The sequence below is a fragment of the Sitodiplosis mosellana genome, unplaced genomic scaffold (genome assembly GCF_009176505.1).
Source record: "Sitodiplosis mosellana isolate CC-2019 unplaced genomic scaffold, AAFC_SMos_1.0 Smas_scaffold_6197, whole genome shotgun sequence".
Taxonomy (NCBI): domain Eukaryota; kingdom Metazoa; phylum Arthropoda; class Insecta; order Diptera; family Cecidomyiidae; genus Sitodiplosis; species Sitodiplosis mosellana.
This window is the reverse complement of record NW_022601438.1, coordinates 3,696,158-3,722,523: the sequence shown is the minus strand read 5'-3', so window position 1 is coordinate 3,722,523 and position 26,366 is coordinate 3,696,158. Positions and strand designations below refer to the sequence as shown.

Below are 26,366 nucleotides of genomic sequence, written 5' to 3'. Positions count from 1 at the left end.
GTTGTTATGTTGTTGTTCGGCTTATCGGTATTGTGTGATGAAGCGGCGCATTGTTGTTACTATCAATGTAATTGGGTTTCGATTCATTAACGTAATACACATTTGCAATTGCAATCAGTTCTAGTCATTGAATTAGTTTCGAGCCTGAAATGGAAATCAAGATAACAACGAAGGAAAAATGAAGAAAATGAGAAAAAATCTTGAAGGCAGAAAGAAACAAAAACTTGGAATAATTTCGATTTCAAAAATAGTAAATTCTTCAAAATAACAAGCATGGATCATTTATTATCAAAAGTGAACTAAATTTCAAAATAACACACAAACACAATCGTCAAGTATTTGAAAGTTCAATTTTTATCGTCTAGTCATAGATAACATGTGACGAAAAACATTACCGAATCGAATGAACTTCATCGAAAGCTCCAACAAATTGGCGCCATCTACCGGAATCCACACGTACAGTCGTGTTGTCCAAAAGCATGGAACTTGCTAAAGTACCCGGAAAAGTCATACTTAAGCGCATACGACGATGATTTGTTTGTCATTTCGGTGTGAAGTGCCAAAATAATCAGTTTTGTTGTGTTTTCAATGACATTTCGTGAAAACCGCTTATAAACTAAAAATCAAAGCACAAAAAAATGAAATAGTATAATGAGTTAGAAACAAATCCAACCCAACTAAATGTGAATTGTATCACCGAATTTGATGAGAAGAGAAAAAAAGCGAACAAAATGGTGAAAATGGATATTAAATTGAAAAAGTATTTTCAATCGATTCAAATCCATTCAAAGGGCAAATACATCAAGACCTACATATTTTTGGTGGTGCTGCGAGTGTGTTTGGTATTTTTGCCGCAATTTGGTTACATTCATCCGGATGAATTTTTCCAGTCGGTCGAAGTACCAACGGGTAAATATCTATTCTATTGGAAAAAAATCATCAAAACATTTATAATCACTCTAAAAATGTTTCTTTTCCCCGTGTCCAGGTGAAGAATTCCAATTGGAGCACACACGAACATGGGAATTCAACAATACAATGCCGATTCGAAGTATCGTGGTGCCATACATCATCTATAAAATCCCATTGAATTTGTATCGGTTGCTGGCGATGTATGTGCGCTATTTTATCGGATGGGATATTCGTACTCCGTATATGGTGTTCATTGTGCCTCGGCTGGTGATGTGTCTGATTTCATTCGTGAATGACTGGAGCCTCTACGAAACCTGTCTCGAATATGGGCTACGTTATGACATACGACTGTTAGCCTTAGCCAGTTCATTTGTAACAATTGTCTTTGCCACCAGAACGTTTTCGAATAGCATCGAAATGGCGCTGTGCTCATTGCTGCTGTACGTCGTAGCCAATTGCATGGTGCATACAAACAGTGTGATATTTCAACGTGAATTCCTTGATGAAAAATACAAAGCGTCCAAAACGCCCGTGGAACGAGTGAAAATCCATAAAATGCGATCACATTTACCGCCACACACGGTCAGCAAATGCTACATTGTGTCAACGATATTTGTCATCGGGTTATTTAATCGGCCAACCTTTCTATTCTTCGGCACACCGATCGTTTTCTTTTGGATGGTTCGCGGTTTGGGCACGAAAACCATTTCATTTTTAGATTTTAACTATCGCTTTTTCAGTTTGCTTGGCTGTGGTATTCCGGTTGTGATTTTATTCATTGTCGTCGATTCAATGTATTATGGCTTTTTAACCTTGTCCGACATTGAATATTTGGAATTTGGCATGAACAATTTTGTGGTGACACCGTTGAATTTCATTCGTTACAACATCGATCCGGCCAACACAGCCGGTCATGGCGTTCATCCCAGATACTTACATCTTCTCGTTAACATTCCACTTTTGTTCAATGCTCTTGGTGTCATCGCCATATTTTCGGCTGTCCATATGATTTTCAGGTTTGTGATATTTCTTTCGGAAACTTTTTTTTTTTCATTCAAAGTTTCTCATTTTAAATTCAGCAATTCGAATCAAACACAACGAGAAATGAAATAATAGTCCTTTTTTCTCTTTTCTCTCTCTCTCTCTCAGATTCAGTCAAAATCACTATCGGCATTTGCCTCGCGCTCAATCGGTCGTTGCCCTCATGAATGCGGCCATTTTTGTGCCGGCCGCAATTTTATCGCTAATTAATCATCAAGAGCCTCGATTTTTACTGCCCATCACATTCCCCGTGATCATTTTACACGCACCAAAATTGATCACCGGGTTTTGTGCCACCAATCCATTCGACGAGAACAATCGCATCGGGCATGTGATTTATCGCCATTTACTGTGTACGAAAGCGAGTGCTGATCGTTTGCTAAAATGTTGGTATGCGGTGAACATAGTATTGGCTGCCTTTTTCGGAATCATTCACCAAGGTGGTGTCATTCAACTGACACAATACTTCCAGCCACCGAATGCATTCAGCATCCGGCCCGATTTATCACCGAATGTGTTTTTAATCACTAGTCATTTGTACAATATACCAACCGCATACCTATTTCAACCGAGCACAAAGACCTTACTCATTAATCCGGACAATGGTCAAAAGTATACGCGAAAAAAGCAATTTTTCTTATATGAATACGGTGGGTTGCCAATGGATGAACTGCAACAGAAAGTCAAACTATTGTTAGATGTCAATGAAATGCGTTTGCACCATGACAAACGAAATTACAAACTCTATTTGGCCATTCCATCGAGTCTAACCGAAGACCTTAGCATAGCATTGTTCCGTAGCAATCATACAATGGTCAAATATCAACGCATTAAAATGTTTTATCCACATTTATCGATGGAAGCATTTCCGAATTTTTTCTTGCGTCATCTAACCGAAATCCGAACCGATGTCTTTGACCTTGATCAAAAGTGTGATTTCTATGACAATCGCAAGGAAATCGAACCATATTCACTGAACGCCGCACTCAGACGATTCTCCGCAATTGTTCACAATTTTGGATTGGTGCTGTATCGTGTTGAGGTTCGACGCAAAAACACCTTCTCCGAATAAAAACCACAAAATGACACAAATTTGTTTCGATTCACTTTCGATTTGGCTTATTTTTTTGAAATAGCAATTTTCAACTGAGTTATTGATTGCGTGTGTATGTGTGCGTGCACGCGCGCAAATGACATGCACATGGTTAGTTAATGTGTCGATTGATCTAGTCATTCCTTTCAATAGAAGCACTCGCCTTTTTCCTACCAATGAACTCTTTCATTTCTTTTAAATTTGTCATACAATAAACAAACAAAAAATACGCTTAGTAACAAACAATTCCAATCAATTCATCATGCATGAGTCGGTATAGATGTAATGATATGAATAAAATAAAAACGATTGCATTTCACATGGAATTAATTGAAAATGCGTTTGATTTGCTTCATTTTTCTTATTAAGATTTGCGATAGATTCAATAAGATGACAATTGGATTTCTTGAGCAAATTGAAGTCGGTTTACATTGAATGTTGAACGATTTTCAAGGGCTTTCAACGAAATAAGATGACGGAAATGCTGAAACAATAACACTATTCAGGGGTAATGTTGTCCGTTATTACATTGAATTTTTCTTGGAATTGAATAAATTAATTAATTATGGTCATCTTTCAACGAGTGCGCCAAAGCATTCATTTGCAATGAGTAACATTGTCGACGTTGAGACATATGCCATTTATCTGACGCTGAATGGGAGCAATGTCAAAACAGAAGATCACATAAACTGTACCGTGAAACAATCCGATAGCACTTTGGGCTTTATGAATAACAAGGCTATCGAATTTGACCTGAGTTCACAAATAGAATGCAAAATGACAAACGCACCGCACGGCATAGCCAAAGTGTGTGTATGGTTTCATTTCTCAATGGACAAATAGACATTGTCAACGGAATATGAACGGTGTTTATTTGATCTGATCTGATGTGACGTTGACAAGCAGTTAAAACTGGTCAAATTCGTTAGATCGAATTGATGAATGAAATCAGATTATTTTCCTTCGCTTCTCCTTCTCTAAATGAAGAGAGTAGGTGGCTCAAACTGTATTGGGTTATATTCAATACTTTTGCACCTATCGAATGTGAAATTGTCACTGCAAAAATTACGTAATCATCATTTCTATCGAAAATGCATAGGTCCGTAAAATGTAATGCTATAGTGTATATGGTCTCTGCAAGCAATGGTTTAAGTTTAATCAAGGCTAACGCTTCATAATAAAGTAATTTGCATACCAATTTTTGAAATAGATGAAGAAAAATGCTCAATGATTATAATTGAAATGGCTTTTATTAACAAGTTTAAATCATCAAACGGTGTTAATATCAAAGAAAATAGGTCCTATTTAAGTTCAACTAATAAATATATGAGTAATGCGGCAGTGGACTCATCAAAATTACCAGGAATAGTGACCATGGGCGCTTTCGAAGGTGGCATGGGACACAGCGACGGCTGGTGAGTATGAGACAGCGGCTTTGGCAATAACTGGAGCAGCATGAGCATATGAGTGATCGTGAGCATATGAATGATCGTGAGCATATGAATGGTCATATGAATCGTAGCTCTTGACAATTGGAGCTGAGTAGACTGGGGTCTTGACGACGGTTGGAACGACTGGAGCCGAGTAAATTGGAGTTTTGACAATGGTTGGTGTCTTTACAACGGTAGCGGTTGGGTAGTAGTGTGGATCTTCGTGGACGTAACGGGTATCGTATTTGCTGACGTATGAGTGTGGTGTGGCGATGGTCTTTCCGTGGTGTGAAACGGTTCCATGGGCAGCATAGGCTGATGGTGCATAGGCAGTTGGAGCATATGCCGATGGAGTGTATGAGTGATATTCTGGTTCGACGACGGTTTTGGCGTACACTGGGCTTTGTTGGAAGATGGTTTTGGTCACTGGTGCAGCGTATTCGATTGTCTTAGCAACTGGAGCAGCAGCATATTGAATGGTCTTCAAAGGTTCGGCGTACTGAATGGTCTTCAATGGTTCGGCATATTGATAGGTCTTTTCAACAGTTGGTGCATAGCCAACGTATCCTGATGTAAGATCTCCAGCACTGGCGGCGGCCAAGAATCCGAACAAAACGATGAACTGTAAATAAAAAAATTAACAATCAGAAATTTTCACTTTGATTAATTGAATTCGATTTCCCAATATGTAAATCCAATGTTGGAAATGTGTGGTTTTTCACCTTAAATGCCATTTTCTTTTGCTTGAACTGTGTGAGTTGAACACTGTTTGTAAGAGAATGATTGAGTGAATGATGTTGATCTCGTCGGCTTGACCACTTTATATACTAAAATTATGAATGGTACCGCATACCACTTCTACCTTACGCCATTTGGCCACAGCGTTAGGCTTGAGCGCAACGAGAGTGAGATTGGTTCAATTTTTTTTCTCTTCTTTCTTTTAATTCGGCCTGCATCACAATGCACGCGCCGAGTGTGTACGCTTACACACTTGCGTGTTCATATTCGATCAAACCATGTTGGCTCAATGGAAATGATTTTAATTGATTAAATCACAAATCGACCGGCAAATTTCGGTAAAACAATATCTGGTAGCGTATAGACGCCTAATTGTCTTCGAATGTATCTTTCATCTAGCAACCAGACAAGCTAAATAATGAAAGTTTCTCTCTCTCTCTCTCGTTCAATTTAATTTACTGCGCTTCGGCTACCGAAGGTCAGACCGATAAAAGCGATATCTTGTGCTATACCAATTACATAATGCTCAACTTTGTGTGGTTTATTTCTGATAAACGCTTGACATTCGAAGGGTAGAGTCGAATCTGCTCTTCAATCATAAATTATAACTGTGACTGCCAAAGCCATTGCTCCAAATATTGAGTCACATTTTGGTGACATGTATAACACCATATATAAATTTTGCGTACATATAAATTATATTTTTTCATTCGCTTTGGCCTACGTTTCCTTCACTCAGCTAGATTTGAATCAACAACAGCGAGAAAAAAAAAACAATCAGTGCAAATTTCATTTCACATGCCGCCCAATCAAAAATTTATCCACAATCCATTAATTATATCCATTTGCCAACGATTCCACTATCATCGTTGCTGATATCGAGCCTAGGCCATTGATATATATAATAATTGGTACAAATTCAGCGAAATTAACGAACGTGAAAAGTAACGATCTTCTCAGCCTCAGCGCATAATGGTCACGTAATTTCCATTGCCCAATTTTGATTTGAAACTTTGGAATTCGCAATTTGAAATTTGAGAAATGAAACATTTCAAACAAGGAAACGACTTTGTTTTTTTCTCCTCAACAACAACGTAAAAAAATGTGTTTAGTCTTAGCTATTGATTTTCGAAATCTACGTGAAAGAACTCAAATTCTCGTATGATTTTGACTTTAGCACTCTATTTCAAAGCTAAAATTTGACAAAGTATCAAAACATGAAAAAACACTGTTCTGAATCAACCGGATCTAATGAAAATCAATCTATGTTATATTATCGAGAGAGAAAAACAGATTGTCATCGGATACTGACTTTAGCGATGGAAATCATCGTGAATTCAAAACATTTGCGACCGGATCTGCCATAAATTGAAGAGTCATAATCAACAATTCTATTCGATTTACAACCATTTTCTAGTCAGCGAATTGTTTTCGTAAACAATTCTAAGAAAAATTTCTCGCCAAGTAATCCATCGCTCAGTTGTTTAAGTTCAATGAAATGTGCGTGCGTGCACGATATGTTGTCTATGAACAGAATTCGGAAGTAACACGGTGTGTTAATATTTGATTGCCACATCACAGATTAATCTGATTGCATTAAATTCGGTGTGAATGGGTTATTTTGCCCATTCTACGAAATGGAAATTGGAATATCATTCAGTGAGCAAGTACCATTTACTTTGATATGATTCATATCACACACACACACACATGATCTGAATGAAAAACGATTCGGCTTGACAGCCTTCGAAGCTAATGTATTCCAATTTAAAAACAATAAGAAAAATCTTGGGAGCTCACACCACACATGTTTATTGTGATCTACAAATCCGACGCATTTGATACTTTTATCTCGAGTACAGAGCAAATGGTAAAGCCAATTTGGGTATTTGCAAAGTCGACGACGCCGATGACGGACGCGTGTGATCACTGACAGCTACATTGCACTGGTGTATTGACCCGTAAACGGTTAACCTTTAGTGATGTCAATTCGGATTGCTCGCGACCTGTTGACCACACACAACTTGGGTGGCACCCATTGTCTTAGTCAACCACAAAACCCGAGCTATGATCCAAAAATCAAATCAAGGTTACATTGTTTTCATTCATCGCATTTTGCATATGTCGGCCACATCTCAACACCTTTACAAGATAACGAACTCTCTGCTGAACATAATTCATTGAACAGACAACAGAAGAGAAAAAAAACATACACACGACACGCAAAAACAAATGCAAAGATATTTAAAAAAAATAAAAGCGTTCGCCTCTTTGTTTTTTTCTTCTCCTCTTTGAAACCGCCTCGGGAAAGTCAATGAGATCAGTATCTTTCCAACTGTGTTAATCCGAACGGTTGTGATTCAATAAGCAAAACGAAACGAGCTTTGATGCTGTTGTTGTTGTTTCGGGCCGATCTTTAGCACGGAAAACCTATAAAGTGAATCATATATTCATAATTGTAATCTATTAAATGAAATCATATGTGCAATTAATGCATGCGGTGTTGTGTGAGTGAGGTTGTGTGTGTGTGTGTATGTATGTTTTCGGTGATCCAAGTTCATGTTACTTGTCAAATATTGTGCTAGCCAAAATTGCGTTGAGTACAAACGAACAAAAAAAAACAGATCAAAACCATAAAGAGACATGATATTACACTTAATTTGGCATGAAATCTTGCGCTTATGAACACCAAACGCAGAAAAAATGGATATGTTTGTCTACTGATTGATATGATTAATATTCGTAATCTAAAGCACACACAAGAGATTTGCGGCGGTAAATTGCCATATTGTCTCTCGTTGGTTGTGCATGATGCGTAAATATGTTTTTTTTTTCTTCGTTTCTCATTTGAATGAGAAACAAACATAAGCAACAACAAAAAAAAACTACCGACAACAACACATGATCATAGAACTGGAAGTGGAAGTGGAAGCAAACAACACCACCACACGCGATGAAGGACAATATTGGACCATTGGAGTGTACATGCCGAACGCTGGCCCAAAGGAATATCGCATGCTTTGGAAGCAAATCAAATTTTGTATATAAAGCACTCGCCACAATCGAAACGGTATCATTCACTAATTCGTTCTCCAACGATCAAGTTTAATCATTTCAAATAAAAAATTTGGAAAATGGCATTCAAGGTAAGAAAATTCACCATCAAGTTTAAACATTTTGTGCATCGTTTTGGATCTAACAAACAAACAAAAAAGAATCTGTGAAACATTTTTTTTTTTAATTTTTCGTGTTTGAGTTCGATTCGCAGTATAACACATTTCAAACTTCTGAATCGCGAGTGTTCAACTAATGATACGCATTGATTTTATTCACCTACTGATTTAAAAATTGAAAATTGTGAAGAGTGAATCGAAGGTGTAATCGAGAGCTGCGTCTAAGGCAAACTACATGCTACTAGCGCTACACTGAAATACATTTGATTTGCATTGTACACGTAAGCGGTGGGAGTTCGAACTATCAAATTACAACTACAAATTACACAGATAGGCGCATCCCTCGGGTGTAATAAAAAGAAAATACATTAACGGAATAACGGAACTCTAATTAGTAACCGAAAAAAAACAAAAAATTAAAAATAACATTTTATTTGTGGCTTAAATCGTTAAAGGAAATGAAATGAAATTAAAATAATCCTAAAACAAAATATAAAATGTTTGGATGGCGAACCCTAATCAAATGTTTTCGTATCAATTTTTTCAGTTCATCGTTTTGTTCAGCATTTTGGCTGCTGCTGCTAATGCCGGCCACTTAGGCGCTTACTACACGCCAACCATTCAAAAGACGATCGAGTACGCAGCACCAGTGGCCAAAACCATTGAATACGCTGAACCAGTACACAAGACCTTCTATCAACCCAGCCCAGTCATTACTAAATCCGTCATTGCACCAGAGCCATACAACTACCACGCTCATGCTTATGCACCATCGGCCTATGCTTCAACTGCCTACGCACCATCAGTCTATGCACCATCAGCTTATGCTGCCCATGGAACCGTTTCACACCACGGAAAAACCATCGCCACTCCACACTCATACGTCAGCAAATACGATACCCGTTATGTCCACGAAGATCCACACTACTACCCAACCGTTGTAAAGACACCAACCATTGTCAAAACTCCAATCTACTCGGCTCCAGTCGTTCCAACCGTCGTCAAGACCCCAGTCTACTCAGCTCCAATTGTCAAGAGCTACGATTCATATGACCATTCATATGCTCACGATCACTCATATGCTCATGCTGCTCCAGTTATTGCCAAAGCCGCTGTCTCATACTCACCAGCCGTCGCTGTATCCCATGCCACATTTGAGAGCGCCCATGGTCACTATTCCTGGTAATTTCCGATGTAACTGACAATAATTGACAATAAATGACACTCATATTTATTTGTTGAGCTTTGAATCTGACCGTCTTCCTGTATTTAACCGAAAAAAATTTATTCTATTTAAATGAATGCATCAATAAAAATGATTTGCAAATAAAAAAGAAATGTTCGTTGTATATCTTTTTATTGACTGAACCGACTGCCATGACACAAGGTCACTACTTTTCTACCGCGAATATATTATCCACATTGTTCACGTTAACAGTTTTCGCATAATGGTTTATGGTTTCGCCACAGGAATAATTAATCATGTAAACCAACGGTGCTCGTCATTTTGTGTGTGCGGTCCTTTTTTTTCGTTTCAGCTGTGACCTACTGATGTCACCCCCGCACAAAATCAGTTGTTGAATAAGGACCAGCGATGATAACGCGATGTACTCGTTGGTGTAATTAATCTAATAGTTTATATGGCTCGATGACCGCACCTTAGACCGCCAACTGCTGATATAATGTGTATGAGCCCCATAGACATGCGTTGCATGTGCGCACCTCAACAATGGCATCGTTTGGGAATACAAAAGCCGAAAAAAGAAATTAAAAAACAGAGAAGAAAATAAATGAAATCATGACAGTGCTGTCGACGAGTGAAGTAATGATATTTCCTGTATTTTTAGGTGATTATGCGTTAAATACGTGTGGGCATGAGCGCAAACGCATTCTTTTTTTGTTTTAATTAAATAGAAAATGCAAACCGTTATCATTACACTACTTGTCAGTCTTTATTCGTATCGCACAGTTCAGACGAACATTGTCCGACAGCGATTCAGTTCATTTTAACCGTTGCTGGGAATAAACAGTAGAATAATTTTCGGGCACAAACATCGATTTCGAAATCGATCAACTTTATTTGAAAGTGATTTTTGAGAAAAAGTTGAAATTCGTCTAATATGAAGCATTTGTGGTTGACAGCCATGTGGTTTCGAATGCATTTGATAGTTTTTGGGTGATTGTGAATGAAAAAAACTTAAAATTAAAGAATTCGAAGAAAACGGAAATTACCGAAGGATACACAAATCAACTCGATGAAATAAAATCAATCAAAAGCCAGACCAAATTCCGATCAGAATCAAATTAGTAATAAAAACGAAATTAATTACTTAAAAGCGAAAAATAAAAATAAAAATGAAAACTAAAGAAAAAACGAAATTCGCCGATGAACAAACGAACAATGAAAAAGATAATGAAATGTCATCGATTGACAAAGAGGTGCCATTGCCATCGCAGCCGCATCAGGGAAATTCACGTTTGGCTGGTCTTGCGAGTCGTGTAATGAAAATGAAAATGAAACGTCGCCATTCTCGATATGAACGACCTATTTATGCGTTTTGGGAGCTCTTTTCGGATTACAGTGAATTTAGTACCATTCACGGTGTCCGATATATGGGCGAAAAGAAGCGCCACATCACGGAGCGGCTGTGGTGGCTTTTTGTGGTATTATGTTCAATAGTTGTGTGTTGTATTCTTGTTTATCAAACGTGGTTGAAGTGGCAAAACACTCCTGTTATCGTGACATTTAGTGAAGAATCGACACCAGTTTACGAAATCCCCTTCCCAACAGTAACAATATGTACGGATATAAAAATGAAACAAACGAAATTGAATTTCACCGATGTGTGGCACAAACTCAATAAGGATGGCTACAAAAATGCGACCATAAAATCGGAAGATTTACAAATGATACATTCATTGAGCCCGATATGTCAGCACATGCCAGCACATTTTGAGGAATATATTAAACTTAGCGGCCTAATTAACGAAACGGATTCCGATGCACGATTTTTTACGAATGCCAAACAAGTTGCGCCATCGTTGAATGAAATATTGTTTCGGTGTACATGGCACCGCCAAGATGTAAACTGCTCCGATATCTTCAATGAAGTTTTAACCGATGAAGGGATTTGCTTCGCTTTTAACTATCACAATGCATCCGAAATATACAATGAACATATGCTCGACAAAAGCTACCATGTCACGCGACACAATAAAAAATCGGGCTATTGGAATGGCTTAAAGGTGCCGAATATGACCGAATCCGATATTTATCCGTATCGTGTGTTAAGCGGTAGCGAAGGTCTTCGCGTTGATTTACGTTTGTTTGAGTTTGATATCGACTACGTGTGCAGTGGGCCGGTACAAAGTTTCAAAATCCTACTGCATTCAGCGGATGAAGTGCCACAAATGAAGAAATACTATTATCGAATTCCGTTGGACCATGATACCGTTATGGCCGTTCGACCAAATATTATGAACACCACCGAACGACTGATTGAAAACTACAATCACAAAGAACGTAAATGCATTGTTGGAGGCGTTGAAAAGCAGCTAATCTTCTTTAAAAAATACACCCAAAGAAATTGCCAATTGGATAATTTAGCGTTTCGAACAACAGCTAAATGTAAATGTGTTACATTTGCGATGCCTCGACTGCCGAACATCCCGATTTGTCGGAAACCGTCCCAATTGCAATGCGTCAAAACGGTGGAAAACTCACTGATGCAACAGATTTTGAATAAAACGGCCATTAGCTACAATTGTCTTCCCGCTTGCCGTTCAGTTTCCTACGATGCCGAAATCTCAATGGCTCGACTCGATCGATACAATCATCAACGGGCAATGGGACAAGGCGGAAAATTACAACGAAAGAGACGTTACACTCGCGTTTTTATATCGTTCAAAGACGAGCAATTCTTTTCAAGTCGTCGCGCTGAAGTCTACACAACGATCGATTTCATTGCCAATTGTGGAGGTATTTTGGGTTTATTCATGGGAATTTCCATTCTTAGTATTGTTGAAATTGTGTATTTCTCAACACTTCGTCTCGGATGCAGTCTTCGCAAGAGAAGACAAAACAAACAACGACGCTTGCAACAGTTAAAAATACTCGACGAAATGAATGCCGGCGAACAAAACGAACAAAACGAACAAAATAACCATAGCGACTATGATAATTTACCAGAAATGACCTACTGAACACGCACACTACCATTCCCTTCACCATAATTTTTTGATTTATTGTTAAAAAAAAATTTCAACGAAATATACAAGTTATTACCTTTCCATTTATGTACGAGCATATCAAATGAATTCAAATTTTGTTTTTGTATTTTTTCCCCCAAAATGTTCAAACAAATTATTCAAAACACTGAAACTGTTTATTCAATAAATAACTTCTGCACAAATATTATTTTCTTTCTCTGAATTTCGTCAGTTTGGTCACGAATGCCAAGCCTGGCCATGTGTAATGACTTTTTTTTGTTGATAAAGTCAAATATAAATGGATAAAGTATGACCTTTTGGAAATTCAAGAAGTTTTCAATTAGCATCTGGTTCCGTGATAGGTGAGTGAAAATTCAAAATCAATACATTTTCAATGGGATTGAGCGTAAATCGACGGTCGACAAACTTTAAAAGCTTGAATTGTGAGAAAAAGCTATTTCGATGTTTAATGTTGTTACCAGTATGTGGCGCTGGTTTGCTCGTTTGCGTGCACCCTTTTTGTGTTTCTTCGTTTTTCAGCTTCAATTCGAGAGAAGCAGTTTGAGAATTTGTGTTTGAAATCAAGTTGAAAAAACCACTGAATCGTTGCGATAGGATCTCGAATGAAGTTTTAAATTAAAGTCACAATTAGTATTTTCGCACGATAAAAATCATGCATCAAAAGTAATTTGAAAAATCTTAAAATGTCAACTGCTTGAAAGTTAATATTTGAAGTAAATGAACTTGTGGAGACGAAAGCAACAAAATACTTTTGGTCATTATGTTCTTCACTTCTTCTCCTCGGTACTTTCGTCTGAAGCAGAGACGATGACGACGCATGTGGCACATAATCTCGCTTTATTTCATCGCCACTTTTACTTCGATTTGCTCAATTATTATGAAAAATGTTCTCTCGCTTTGTTTTATTACACTCTCCAGCACTCCAGTATGTGTACATGGAAGTTGGATGATGGTTCGTAATGCTGATGTATTTTTTCTGCTCTTCTCAGTGTTATATCTCTTGCATGAAACGCTGTGACCTATCGAAACCACACCTCGTCTGCACTGCGCTTGTGGGCTAGGATCCAAGTTATACTTGCCCAATCATCTCTTGCCCGAAGCAAGTAAACGAACGAACCGAATGTTCTTTCAACAAAATTTTGACTTTTTGATACTGTTATCATTTTGCCCTGGCAACATACATCATGAAGTCTTCAGTTGCCAAAATGAGACAGAGCGAAAGAAAGAGAAGTCCAAATGTACTGAAGAGTTGCCGATTTTTATACAGTTATTGGTTGGCTTGGTGGCGATATCTCTCTTTCTTTCGTTCGCGCGCGCCAAAGACATTCACAACAATTCAACGCCTATCGCGCAGACAAACAAAACTCATCAAGTACAAAAGAAACTCTCAACGAAAAACACTATAAAACACACAATTTCACAATTTCCGAGAAAATTGCGATGCTGTTTGCTGCGCAGCGCATAGTAGATAACGTCATGAAGACACAGACTCCACTTCACAAAATCGTTCGCTTGTTGTTGCTGCGATTTTTTTCGCCTGTTCGTTCGGTTTTCAATGCTTACAAATGGATAAATACATAAAAACACAAACATCTCGTTTGTCCACCGGAAAAAGTGAACACCCGCACAAATTGCTTAACATAGTGAAGTCAATGTTGACTATTCTGTATGCAGCCTTGAGAAATGGGAAAGAGACAAGGGAAGAGAGAGAGAGAGAGAGAGAGAGAGAGTCAAAGGTATAAAAAAGACTGCAATGATAGACACAAAAAATCGTTAAGCATCACAACTAAATGATAATAATTTTTCGACTTTGATATTCTATGGAAACACTTTAACATATATTCCCGCAAATGAACTTTTTCCACGTGATGAAATGAATCCAACGAATTGCCTTTTTTCATCATTTTGAAGTCACATTTTTAATGTTTTGGATTTATTACATTTGAAAAATTCAAAAATGCAAACTCATTTCATTGTGTAGGAATAAAATTTTACGGATATAAGAGAAAATTAAATCTTAACCACCTCACTGGATTCAGCATGTATTCATGATGGCTTCAAATTTGATGGGAGACAAAATTATCTAAAGTAGACGGATACTCAAATATTGGCAGACGTGCCAAAGTGAATATTCTGGTATCTGGTCTCCACCAAACTTCATATTGCAAGCTGAAAACTAAACTAGCTGAAATTCGAACATGAAACGAGATGCAAATGGGAATTGACCACTTCCAAGCTGTCTATTTTTCTATTTCCTGTTAATTTTAGTCGGTGACAACGCGAGAGAGTTGGTTTTGAACAAGAAATCTTTTGGACGTACTAGTAATTTTAACTACTTAATCGAGAACAAACGAAATTTTTTATGAAATTTCTTTCATCTTTTGTGCAGCCATTTTCAAGTCAAAACGAAGGAAATCAACCAGCTAAATCGCTTAATCGCGTCAAGAACTATCGACTCAGATGGTCGGTTGTACTGATTATGAGTGATGAAAACCGTGAGCCCTATCCGAATTCATTTCGGCACATTTTCCCAGATTTGAATATCTGCCAAAAAAACCTTACGTCTAAATCAACAATTGAGCTGATAGGTTTCTTTCATTTTGCAGCATTGAATTGTCTTCGAATAGAATCGATGTAAAATATATTTCGGAGAAAAGTGCAACAATCAATTAAGAAGAGACGGCACCAGACGGCTTTTCTACTGACTTAAAGAGGAAAATTCCGAAGAAGAATGAAGCGTCAATCAAATTTCAAGTTATTGCCATATTTATGTGACATAAAACTGGCAAAATAAGCCTCCAACACGTAAGTAGGTTGTTAAGAATTCAAAGATTTGATTGAATTTTATTGTTTATGAAATGAAATGCTGACTTGAATTTATTGAAAATCGTCGAACGTGAAAAAATTGAAAGCAATAAAAAGAAAATGTGATAATAAAAAAAAATCAATGAGATAGGGTGAAATATGAGCAATGTTCAACTATCTAATTTGTCGTGTTTGATTGTTTGTTGAATTGCATTTTATTACGTTTGTTTCGATCGGTTTGTGAACGATGTCATGAATTATAATGCCCTTTTGAAACCCACCCACACATTTCCAAATTCACTGCCATATTTAAAATATCATAATTTTTATTCATTTGGCAAATCCAAATTTGGTATTCCACAATAAACACAGTCCAACAGTGAGACATACATTTTTCGTGCAACAAACAGTAGCATTTCAAACTTGATGCGAAGAATGAGGAAGTATAAACATATCTGTCATTATTTGACAACGAGCCAAGTGGTGGATGCAGCTGAAAACCGAGTGTGTATTCTATTTTATTGACATTTCAATTGTCGTCGATTGATACAATAATATTCACACGACAGATATAAAGGAATTGTTTAAAGAAAAAAGAATCCCATCACATGTGATGCGAATTTACCCTTCAATCTAAACACCTTCTCGTTTCTTTCTATTTTCGGCATCCATGTCCCTGTTTTCGTTGCAAATTCGTGTAAATGCTATTTCTACACAAAACTGTTTATTTTTCCACTTCCCTGCTCGTGGATGTTTGAGCATTTCATTTTGCATTGGCTTAGTGTAACATATCGTCAAATTACCACACACAGAGAGAGAGAGAAAGAGATACACACACCAGTTGAGATAGAGAAAATGGGAGATAGAGGGAGACAGCAAAGTAGCAAACAGTGGGAACCAATATGACCATTGTAGAAGAAAACCGAAATAAAAAAATAAAGCGAACATCTTGAACTGTTTGAATTGCGGAAATGGGCTCAATATCATTGCGCGCATTTGATAGAAAAACAGAATACTTATTCTGTGACTCTTCTTCGGTACAAAGACACAGCACTCAAAAGATGAATGGCAAATAAAGCCAAGAAAAATGAAAGGAGAGCAGAGCGAAGAGAAGAAAGAGGAGGAGGAAAAAAATGGGGTGCAAAACGGTTGTTCGTGAAAGAGGCGCTAGATAAGTCTTTTTGGTAAACCGTTCCATTACATGAACCATATGCAAAATAGACGTACATGGGCAACACAGTGCAATAACTTCAATGTAAAACGGTTTTTTTTCTCCTCTTTCTATTGCTGCCTCCTATTTTTGTTGCGAAACTACAATAAAATCACATTCTTCTGCTTTTTTTTTATTGAAACATACACGCACAAGAGATTCGAGGCAAAAGATGACGAGTGATAAGTGGCAAACAACAGTTACCCTTCTTTGTTCCTGATCGAATAGATTATTTTCCGCTTTGCTATTTTTTTTTTTCTCTCTGTGTTTTCCTTTACTTGTTCATAGTTAAGTTCAATTGATACACATTTTCTCACCCTTTCGCATTTCCATCGGCACGATGAAACGTTGCGCAATTGGGCAGAATGAAACAAACAGAGAGAGAGAGAGATACTGAGAGAGACTGAGAGGCAAAATAACATCAACAACATTGATAACTACTAAGCACATTAGTTTCCACTTGATCGGCAAATATTTGCATATTGCCGATAATAAAAACATTTAAATTGATTTTTATTTATCAAATAACACACAACAAGCATTTAGAGCCATTCACTTAACGCACAGTAATACATGTCACTTGTAATCGGCCTGGTTCCAATGTAAATAAATTGTGTGCCACATTATTGACAGTGAGGAATTCAATCGAATTTGACGACTCGATTTCGGGTTTAGTATCTATCACTCTCTTTCTCTCTTCCTTTCTTCTCTCTCTCTCTCGCTATGTCGATTTCGAAACTATATTTCCGATTGATTTTGACGCAATGAAATATAGGGCTGCATCCAATGTTAGCATTTTGGTTCGATAATGTATACTTTTGATGTACAAAAAGGGTATGGAGATGCAAAAATGGAAATGCCAAAATTAAACTTGGAAAAAAAATATTTTCTAAATAGTGAACGTGTGTATTAAGAGTCGAGTGGAAATCGAAAAAAAATGATAATGATTTAAAAATGAAATGAATTTCAAACGCTTCGGGTGTGGAAATCATTGCACATATTGTGTTGTTTCACAGAGGATATCGCGACTAAAAATGGTTTTCGAACCAAATAAAATCATGTAAGAAATTCCACATGGTTTTGACTGTTTGAATGAGCTATGTATGTTATTTACTCGCTGCATATTAAAATGGCTTAAAATACTGCCGTTTGGACCGATGAAGTGGACGCGATTTACGATTTTCTCTCTCGAGCATTACGAATAAACTGAAGAATGCGTCACCAAGAAAATAGAATTTGTGAATTTCGACAAGAAAATATTTGCTTTTGGCCGGCGGCCGGCATGAGAATGTTTTTTTTTGCCCGCATTTCGATGAACCAAATTTATTACTTCAACTGAATCACTTGTTTAGATGAAATTGCACATTTTTTCCTTAAATTCTGCATATTTCCTGTGTGTTCAGCTTGGAAACCGTTACTTTTGAGTTTGGATGACTCCATTGTTCGTGCAGTTTTTCATCGGCCTTGATCGTCGTCGTTTTTTTTTATTTATAAGTTAAAATTATTCCACTCTCCCGATGCGGATTATGAGAATTTTCTTTCATATTCAAATGAATTGAGAAGAAAAAGATTGAAAAAAAGAGATATTTCGCTTTGAATGTTTTGAATACTGAAAACGGGCATCAAATAAACAAGCCAACAATTGACATAAATGTCAAATAACTGACAAGTAATCCGCTCATTTTCTTTGTTGGTAAATTCATATTTTTCCCCGTTCCCCCGTTCGCCCACTCGAACACTTTTATTACAATCTACTGTGGCCCGTCTTGTTTCAAGGAACGAGAGCAATTTTAGCGTGCCTTGCTTTTCACTCACGGAATCTGCCATAGATGCGATTACTCTTTATAGAAGAGGAACTAAAGCCGTCAGCCAAGTGAATTTTATTGATTTGACACAAGGCAGCAGAGAACTTGAAAAGAATGAACATACTGTAGTCTATGGATGTGTCTAGTATGAGAATCATTTTCTAAATGTACTGAAAACAGACGAAGAAAAAACAACGACAATTACTACAGCAGCAGCACACAAAAATCAACACCAATTCAATGCCTGCAATATACATGTATAAGAAAGAGAGTAAAATTAGATTAAGAAACGAAAAAATGCTGTTTTTTTTCCTTCATTCGATGTTCATCGCTTGTCGTGAATGGGCCAACTATCATTACGGATGGTTAACTTACACATTTGACTTTTTATTAAATTTTCTATCGTTTAGCACTACGTTTTGAATTGTTTGTCACTCTTTGTCAATGTTTGCCATGCTCTATCCATACGGAATCCACATAAATGCGTATCGCGTGAGTTGCATTCAGCGCGCTCTCGCACTTGATGATAAACGAGAGGCAGACATAAAAAGAGTGAGTGAGTGAGTGAGCAAAAGATCAAGCGAGGGAAGTGAAAAACCGATGGGTCCGCGTGCGCGAGCAGAGAAAAAAAAGGAAGCGAATGGCAACGGAATAAAAAAACACAGAAGTTTAAAGCTCAAAGAAAAATCGTTTCACGCATCGCTCTTCAAAGTGAGTTGACGAGATTTGCGTTGGATGGGAGACAACAAGTGCCACCAGTCGTGTAGCAGCTGCATCGGGAGAGAGAGAGAGTGAGAGTGAAAAAAATATATACGGAAAAAAATAAGATAAAGACAGACAAATCACTTGATTTCGTTCATAAAAAAAAGTCATTTCATAACAAAAATGGATAAAAGTATCCCGAATTTGAGGGGTTGCACCCTACTCGTGGTGGCAGCAAGCTGATTACGTGCATTTTTCTCGCCTTGTTGTTTACCTCTTGGCTTTCGACTAGCCTAATAAACGAACTCACACTCTCTCTCTTTACCCATCACGCAGAAGATCAGGTCAATATTTTTAAAATTGACAATATTTATTTCAATAAAAAGAACACACACACACAACACGACCCTCAAGACACAACCATTGCTAATTAAATGTTTGAAGAAAATCGGTAATTTAATTTTAGTAAAATTGGTTTGGGCTTTTCGTTTTTTATGCAAACAACGAGAAAGAAAAACTTGTATTTTGAAATTAATTTAAATCCGCTTTGACAAACGGTTGTTACAACAAAACAACAACAACAACAACTACAACAACAAACTCGGCGTATTTAAATTAAACTGAAAGGTACTAGTCAACGAAATGAAAACAAGAACCATCCTTTGATCATATATGTAACATAAGTTTTTTTCCTTGTTGGCAAAAGTAGTCATGTGCACTGGACGTGGTAACGGCAATGTACATGAAATTATATTCTTATCGTGTTTTTTTTTTCTTCTTTCACATCAACACACTCGTATCAAGTGAATGAATCCAATTTGACGTCGACCGAATTTTTGGTGAACAAAGTCTCTGGAAAATTCCACTTTGCTCAAATCACAGCAAAAACACTGACAATGAAATGAACATGTTAACGCACAACGATACACTTGCGCACAGGCCAATACCAGTGCAGAGCGATTCGCATGCATATCTCTAATCAATTGCAGTTCATATGAGAGTTATGAATTTATTGAAAATTTAATATTAGTTTTATGAATGCTTCAGACATTCCGCCCAGCCACAACCATTGATTTTGGTCCGTTTGATGTTTCATTTGCCCGCTTGCTTCATTAATTCAAGCAACGTGGCATTTGTTTTTGTTATTGAAAGTATGCACAACTCATCGCATCACTGTTTCTGTACTTGATTCTAATGATAGCAATTTGCATCATTAACGTAAGTTTTGAATTATGAAGCTGCTACAACGAGCTCTCGTGTCTTATCTGTCGTCAAGCAACTGTGAGAAGATCTGTTGATATTTAAATTGAGAAAATGTTCATTGTTCAATCGAGGCATTATTATCTTGTTGTTGGTCAGTTTTTTCATCTTTAAGGTAATTTTGTTATCCAAAAATACTAGAAATTTGAGAACAAATTTTAAATTGAAGTTAAGTTTTGAGTGTAATCGTTGATTTTGTACAAAAGTTTTATGTGATGAAAGTCAACAGTGAGGCTGATAAAATCAAATTCAAGAAAGAAAGATCAAATGAAATTTCGAAGAAATTTAGTACAGAGCCATTGCAGTTATTGGAGCCAAAACCAATTTCAGACGAAGAAAATGTACAAATACCATATACGAACCATACACGAAATCGGATCATCGAAAGGAAAAAGTCAAGCGTCGAATTGAGCAATTTGAAAAAGGTGCCAGAAAAGCACTGAAAAAAGTATCAAACATGATGTTGACTAATTGAGTCTACTCAACGCACATCTCACATATTCGCATGTAATTTTATATGAATAAAATCCACCCATTTCAAATTCAAATGGTTTCAAAATTTTAATTTGTCCAAATGCTTGATATTTCATCTTTACTGTAGAGGTTTGTTCAATATTGGAACGAAATGGGAATAACTTCTGAATTGCTCAACCATAGGTAAATCGAAATGTTGTTTTTTTCCTGGACAAACGAACATTTTCCTTTCAAAGCGTTTTGTCGTTCGTCGAAATACGACTGCTTTGCTCTCAAGCCGCCGCATGGCGGAAATGACCTAAAAATTGTACAGGAAACACATTAAACGTGAACTGAAGACGCGGAGAGAAAAAAGTCATTATGTGATCGTTGCAATGCAATCGCAAAACATTTGAAGATGATGCCAGAAGTGGTTATTTTCAATTTGTGTGACACGATTACATCGTGTGTGTTTTTTTTTCTGCCTGCATTCTTTGAACTCGACATCATTTTTTCCCTTTCAAATATCGTGGTTTATTTTGCGCATCTTCAATCACAAAATCAAGTAAAGTGTGAAATGACATCAGAACACGGTACAGCGTGAGCGCATCGACAAGTTGCATAACTTCATTTTCGAATTGAGTGAGGAAGAGAGAGAAAACCGGTCGATGTGCGGAGATTGCCGCAAGGGTGAAAAATTCCATTCCAATTACGGGTTGCAACCATCGAAGTTCAACAGCACTTGACGTTTAACGAGATCTAGCGAGCGAGAGAGGAACCGGGTAATATTCTACATTTGGTTGAAAGATGTGGAGAGGCGAAAAAAAATAGAGCGAAATTAAATAAAATACCACAAAATGAACGTACTCAATTGCTCAACTGAAGCTGGCAATTGCCTGCAGTGATTATCGTCTTGATCTGTGCTAAGCATGAAACTCAACACAAAAAATTACTGATGAGAAAAATTGTATATTTTTTTCCATTGCCTCCGCTAATTCTTTGCCGTTTTGCACCCTTTCACATTGCTCCCTTTTTTTCGTTCGTTCGCTCACGCTCTTTCAAGACTAGGGCATTTTTCGATCGAAATTTACGATTTTACACCGTACAGCTATATTCGGCCTTAGCACACAGCAAAATGTCTAAATTAAATTGGGTACAAAAATATATAACCTGTTAAGTTAAAATTTGGGTTAGTGGGATTTGTATAAATGTTTTCCCGTTTTGTGCAAATGTTTTTTTTTTTAATATTTAGCGGTGTAAAGCTGAAACCATTGAAATAATTAGCCGACGATATGAATGGTTCATGGAGATGGGATCCTTTGACCATTTCCAGTTGACCAATTTCAAAAGCCTTTAAAAAAATTACCATTTTTACAAAAGAAATGAAAGATCGTTTGCAAATTGCAACGTTCACTTGATTCACAGGCGCTGAATGGAATGAGTCGATTTAATGTTTTGCCATCAGTTCATTGTATGCGATAGAAAATCCAGAAGGAAGGAACGCACGCGCGCGTTCAAGCATGACATATCGCCAAACATTCGTAACTGTTCTCTGCATTTGTACTAATCTTGATGCTTTCTAACTGCATTCAAAGCCTTTTTCTTTTCACGTTCCATTGTGCAATCCGAGGCCACAATAGAAACATACAAACAAACAATGGAGGATGTTGCTCGCCTTTCACGCAAATCTACCGAAATATTTAAATTTCCACCAATATTTTCCACATCTCGCGTATATCAAGATCGAAATGGTAAGCGGACACCAACGAACACAAAACAACGGAACAGAAAAGAAAAACGCACGAGCGATGAATGGTTTTAGCGCGCTAGCGCACACACGAACGCGATGGTAACGACAAAGAATAAGATATGTGTCATAAGATAAGATTACTTTTATCGTTTCTCATTTTCGGAATTGTGTGTGTTCGAATCTATCTCTAGCCAGAAGTGAGAACAAATATGCGGTTCCGCGTCGTACAATACAACCACTGATGGCCGCGCACGAGCGGCTCATATGTGTGTAATCGCATATGTTCCACGGTCGGTAATCGCGTATGTAATTTTTTTTATGCCGAAGCTAAAATTATCTTTCGCTGTTTTTGCATTCACAACCGTATTTTGGGTTGCAGAAGCAATGGCTTATACACGCGTTTACAATTTTTGTAATGCTCTCGCAATGATACTGAGCTGGAGGTTTTTTTTCTACTACTGATATCACCAATATTCTCTAAACCGATTTTAAAATCCATGACACCCGAAAATACAACGAGAAATGTACACAAAACATCGAGTTAGGGTGACAACATCATACATGTAAAGTTAATTGTTTGAACTCTGTGTCGACTGTTTTCTGCACGAAAAATGCGGAAGTTTTGATCAATTTTCAGCGATTTTCTCGTCACGAAACAAATCGACGACTTTATTTTTATGATAATGATCGAGTCAGATTTATTTGAACATTCACACATACGTGCTACTTATCGGATGTTTCCAATTTTAAAATGTACCGTTCAACACTTTTCCGCAGTAAATTTTGTCAATGTGGGTGTTTCTTGTATTGACAGAGTTCATTTGACGGCCTTTTGAGAGGTTGAAATCTTGGAAAGATACATATGATATTGATGAAAGAAACAAACGAAGATGTACAACAATTATTGACAGTCTCTCAATTCAACTGATTTTTTGTGTTTCATTTTTCTTTCTTCCATTTTTTTTTCTCACCACGGATTGGGTGTTAAAATGTTTTTAATGTGTAAATTCCAATGAAAATCCGTCCAAATCGTTCCCTCCGAAAAGTTTCCCCAATACTAAGGAATTCTTTCGTTCGCGATCGAATTGCATCAATGCATTTCAATCCACTTGAAATACCATTTTATCTTATTATGTCTACGCCACCCTACCGCTAGGGATTCACCAGTATGAGCATGAGCAACGACTTTAACACATAATTATATAATATATGAATCGATTGTGGTTTGTTTTGTTCGATAGGAGTCACAGTGTAACGCAATACGGTGTCGTAGAGTTCAAAGGGAGCAAAATTTTCCCCGCACAACGCATCTCTTCAGTACCAATTTTATTATAAATTACAAAAAAGAGAAGCAAAGTGCATTCGAATCGTTTCCTTTCGTTTCGGCAGGCGATCGGAAAATTGCGCGTAACAACAACAACAACAACCACCACCACAGCAACACTACGAAAAGGAAAATGCGCCAAAAGGTAAGTATTAGCGGATAATCCGTTTATAACGCTACAAACAATTTCATTAAATTGCGTTCGATTGCTGTTTACGGGGCATGTTTTCGATGCTTGTAATCGATTTTCACATTTTTTGGCTATATTCTTCGGAAGGTCGCAACTCAATCACGTTCTTGCGATTCGCATAAAAGACGAATGAAAATCCAAAACATCATCATACTTCAAGTGGCTCTTATTTTTTTTAACGCATTTGATGAGTCTCATATAGAATTTTTTTTCTTTACTCTAAACACCACTAAAAACTCTGAAGAATTACGAAAATGTGCACCAAAATCACATCGAATATGTTGGGTTTCATTACATTTTGGACTAAACTTGAAAACCATATTCGAACGTGCTTTGTTTATTTTTGTCATTTCCTCAATCCATTCGAATAGTTGTATTTTTATTGCGTTTGCAGTCGTTTACATTGGTTCAAATTGTTGTTTCATTTAAGTTTGATGCTATTATTTTGGATTATAGCCATAATCTGACATCGAACCAAGCCAAGCATTAAACTCAATGCAACCAAAAAGTGCGCTCTCTTCGTCGACTTATAAACACAGAGACTAGAGAAGGAAAAAACACACAATCGTAAACAATTGAGAAATGTGTGTCCACCTGTTTTCGGTTCAACCTCAACTCGGGCCATTTATAACGGAGAGACTGAGAAGGAGAGAGAGAGAGATAGAGAGAGAGATAAAGATTAGAGAGAACTGCGGGCACCAAGATGCGAGCACACTTTTTCATGTTCGACGACGACGACAGCCACGACGACGGTGACGGTCATGCACATTTTTTGTTGCGGCCAATGTTGATTTTGTAAATATGCAATCATCGAAAAATGAATTATAGATTTTAAATCTGGCGCAAATAAATGCCTTTTAATTTATCAGAACATATTGTTTTTTTTTCTGCGAATAAAACATGGCAAAAAAAGAGAGAAAATCAAATGAAAATCACGAAGTGAGTCTATATTCATTGCATTCGATATGGTTTATTATTTCAAATTAATTTTTTTTTTCTGTTGTTATTGGCCGTGAACATATGCTATAATATCGTGTTCATATTGTTGCCGTATCATTTGTCATCTCTCTCTCACTCTCCCGAAATATTTTTTTGTTTATGATTTTATTATTGCTCGGTGCACGTGTGCGTTTATGGTTTTTTTTTGCGCTCGCGATAGTCCACCCTCATTTTTCAACAGTTGACGAGATTGAAATTTGTTTCGTGTGTTTTTTTAAAGAAGAAAATTAGCCTAATGTCAGCACCAGTGCGTAGCTTCCCCAGCGATGAACAATTGACGGCTGAAGACAGTTTTAGTCTGAAATGTGTCAACCAATTGGCCAACTCGAATGATTGATTCAATTTTTTTTTCGTTTATTCATCGCAAACGAAGATCGCTTCCTATATGTAACGGCAATGCAATGGAATGGCACGTATTGTTTTGCCACGTATCTCTTGGGCTTCCACCACACAAACATTTTATATCGCATTCCAAATTACCAAAAACCTTCTTATTCTATTTTGTTTGTTTTTTTTGTATCAATGTGCACCATGCGTATGTACAGACACACACACACACACAATTCTGGCCTCAACCCTTATTAATTGCCTTTGAGGAATTTTAATATAACCGAATCGGGATTTTTCCATAAATCATTCGATATATATTTTTCATCATAAGAAACGCACTTTTTCCGCCCTCTCGCTTCGGCTCGCTTTTGGATATTATTAATAGAAAATGTGGTTGTACGACCATAACGAAAACCATCGATGGCTTTTCATAAATTCGCCGAAAATATGAAATTGCGTTTTCAAGTCAATGCGGGGAACCGAAAAATCAACCAACATACAACGCACCGAAAGAAAAAAAAAAGTTGAGCATTGAAAGAGAAGAGAACATGTTTCGAGATGATTCACCCCGAAATCAACACATTACAAGACTAATAACAACACAATAAACGATAATAAATAAACGATTACGAGCTAACAACAACAAGAGCAGCAGCAACAACAACGGTAACGGGAACAGTCAGTGTGTTCAGTCACAGTAAATGAATGACTTTGACTCGCACACAAACCAAATCGATGGGATCGTTGAACATTGAAATCAAGATAACCAAACATATAAACATCCGACTTTTGGTGAATGCAAATTCGTCGCAATTCACCGTTTTGCTGGTGTTCAATGGTTTGTGTGATTTTTTTCATCTGCTGCTTGAAATTTGAGACAGAGAATTTGCGACAGAACAAAATATACACATTGAACGATTG

At 37.1% G+C, this 26,366-nt stretch overlaps 4 protein-coding genes across 4 annotated transcripts; 3 read left to right on the top strand and 1 right to left on the bottom strand.

The window, feature by feature from the left end:
* Nucleotides 1-540: 540 nt before the first annotated feature.
* On the top strand, nucleotides 541-3,376 carry LOC129577302 (GPI mannosyltransferase 4). Its single transcript, XM_055464086.1, has 3 exons — nucleotides 541-909; nucleotides 989-1,928; nucleotides 2,062-3,376. The coding sequence occupies exons 1-3, from the start codon at nucleotides 732-734 to the stop codon at nucleotides 3,023-3,025; spliced, it is 2,082 nt and encodes a 693-aa protein (XP_055320061.1). The 5' UTR covers nucleotides 541-731; the 3' UTR covers nucleotides 3,026-3,376.
* Nucleotides 3,377-4,305: 929 nt separating this feature from the next.
* On the bottom strand, nucleotides 4,306-5,303 carry LOC129577301 (larval/pupal cuticle protein H1C-like). Its single transcript, XM_055464085.1, has 2 exons — nucleotides 5,199-5,303; nucleotides 4,306-5,098 (listed from the first exon to the last, which is right to left on the bottom strand). Exons 1-2 carry the CDS (start codon nucleotides 5,208-5,210, stop codon nucleotides 4,403-4,405), a joined length of 708 nt encoding a protein of 235 aa, XP_055320060.1. The 5' UTR covers nucleotides 5,211-5,303; the 3' UTR covers nucleotides 4,306-4,402.
* A 2,944-nt stretch (nucleotides 5,304-8,247) lies between these two features.
* Nucleotides 8,248-9,706, top strand: LOC129577300 (larval/pupal cuticle protein H1C-like). Its single transcript, XM_055464084.1, has 2 exons — nucleotides 8,248-8,360; nucleotides 8,935-9,706. Exons 1-2 carry the CDS (start codon nucleotides 8,349-8,351, stop codon nucleotides 9,571-9,573), a joined length of 651 nt encoding a protein of 216 aa, XP_055320059.1. The 5' UTR covers nucleotides 8,248-8,348; the 3' UTR covers nucleotides 9,574-9,706.
* Nucleotides 9,707-10,443: 737 nt separating this feature from the next.
* On the top strand, nucleotides 10,444-12,695 carry LOC129577299 (pickpocket protein 28-like). Its single transcript, XM_055464083.1, has one exon. The coding sequence runs from the start codon at nucleotides 10,743-10,745 to the stop codon at nucleotides 12,588-12,590; it is 1,848 nt and encodes a 615-aa protein (XP_055320058.1). The 5' UTR covers nucleotides 10,444-10,742; the 3' UTR covers nucleotides 12,591-12,695.
* The last annotated feature ends 13,671 nt before the right edge of the window (nucleotides 12,696-26,366 follow it).

What these genes read in the sequence shown, in the direction of transcription:
- LOC129577302 (XM_055464086.1), top strand. Translation starts at nt 732, where the DNA reads ATGGTGAAAATGGATATTAAATTGAAAAAGTATTTTCAATCGATTCAA. An exon ending in GTCGGTCGAAGTACCAACGG is followed by an intron (nt 910 to 988) that starts GTAAATATCTAT and finishes CCCCGTGTCCAG; the next exon opens with GTGAAGAATTCCAATTGGAG. An exon ending in GCTGTCCATATGATTTTCAG is followed by an intron (nt 1,929 to 2,061) that starts GTTTGTGATATT and finishes TCTCTCTCTCAG; the next exon opens with ATTCAGTCAAAATCACTATC.
- LOC129577299 (XM_055464083.1), top strand. Translation starts at nt 10,743, where the DNA reads ATGAAAACTAAAGAAAAAACGAAATTCGCCGATGAACAAACGAACAAT.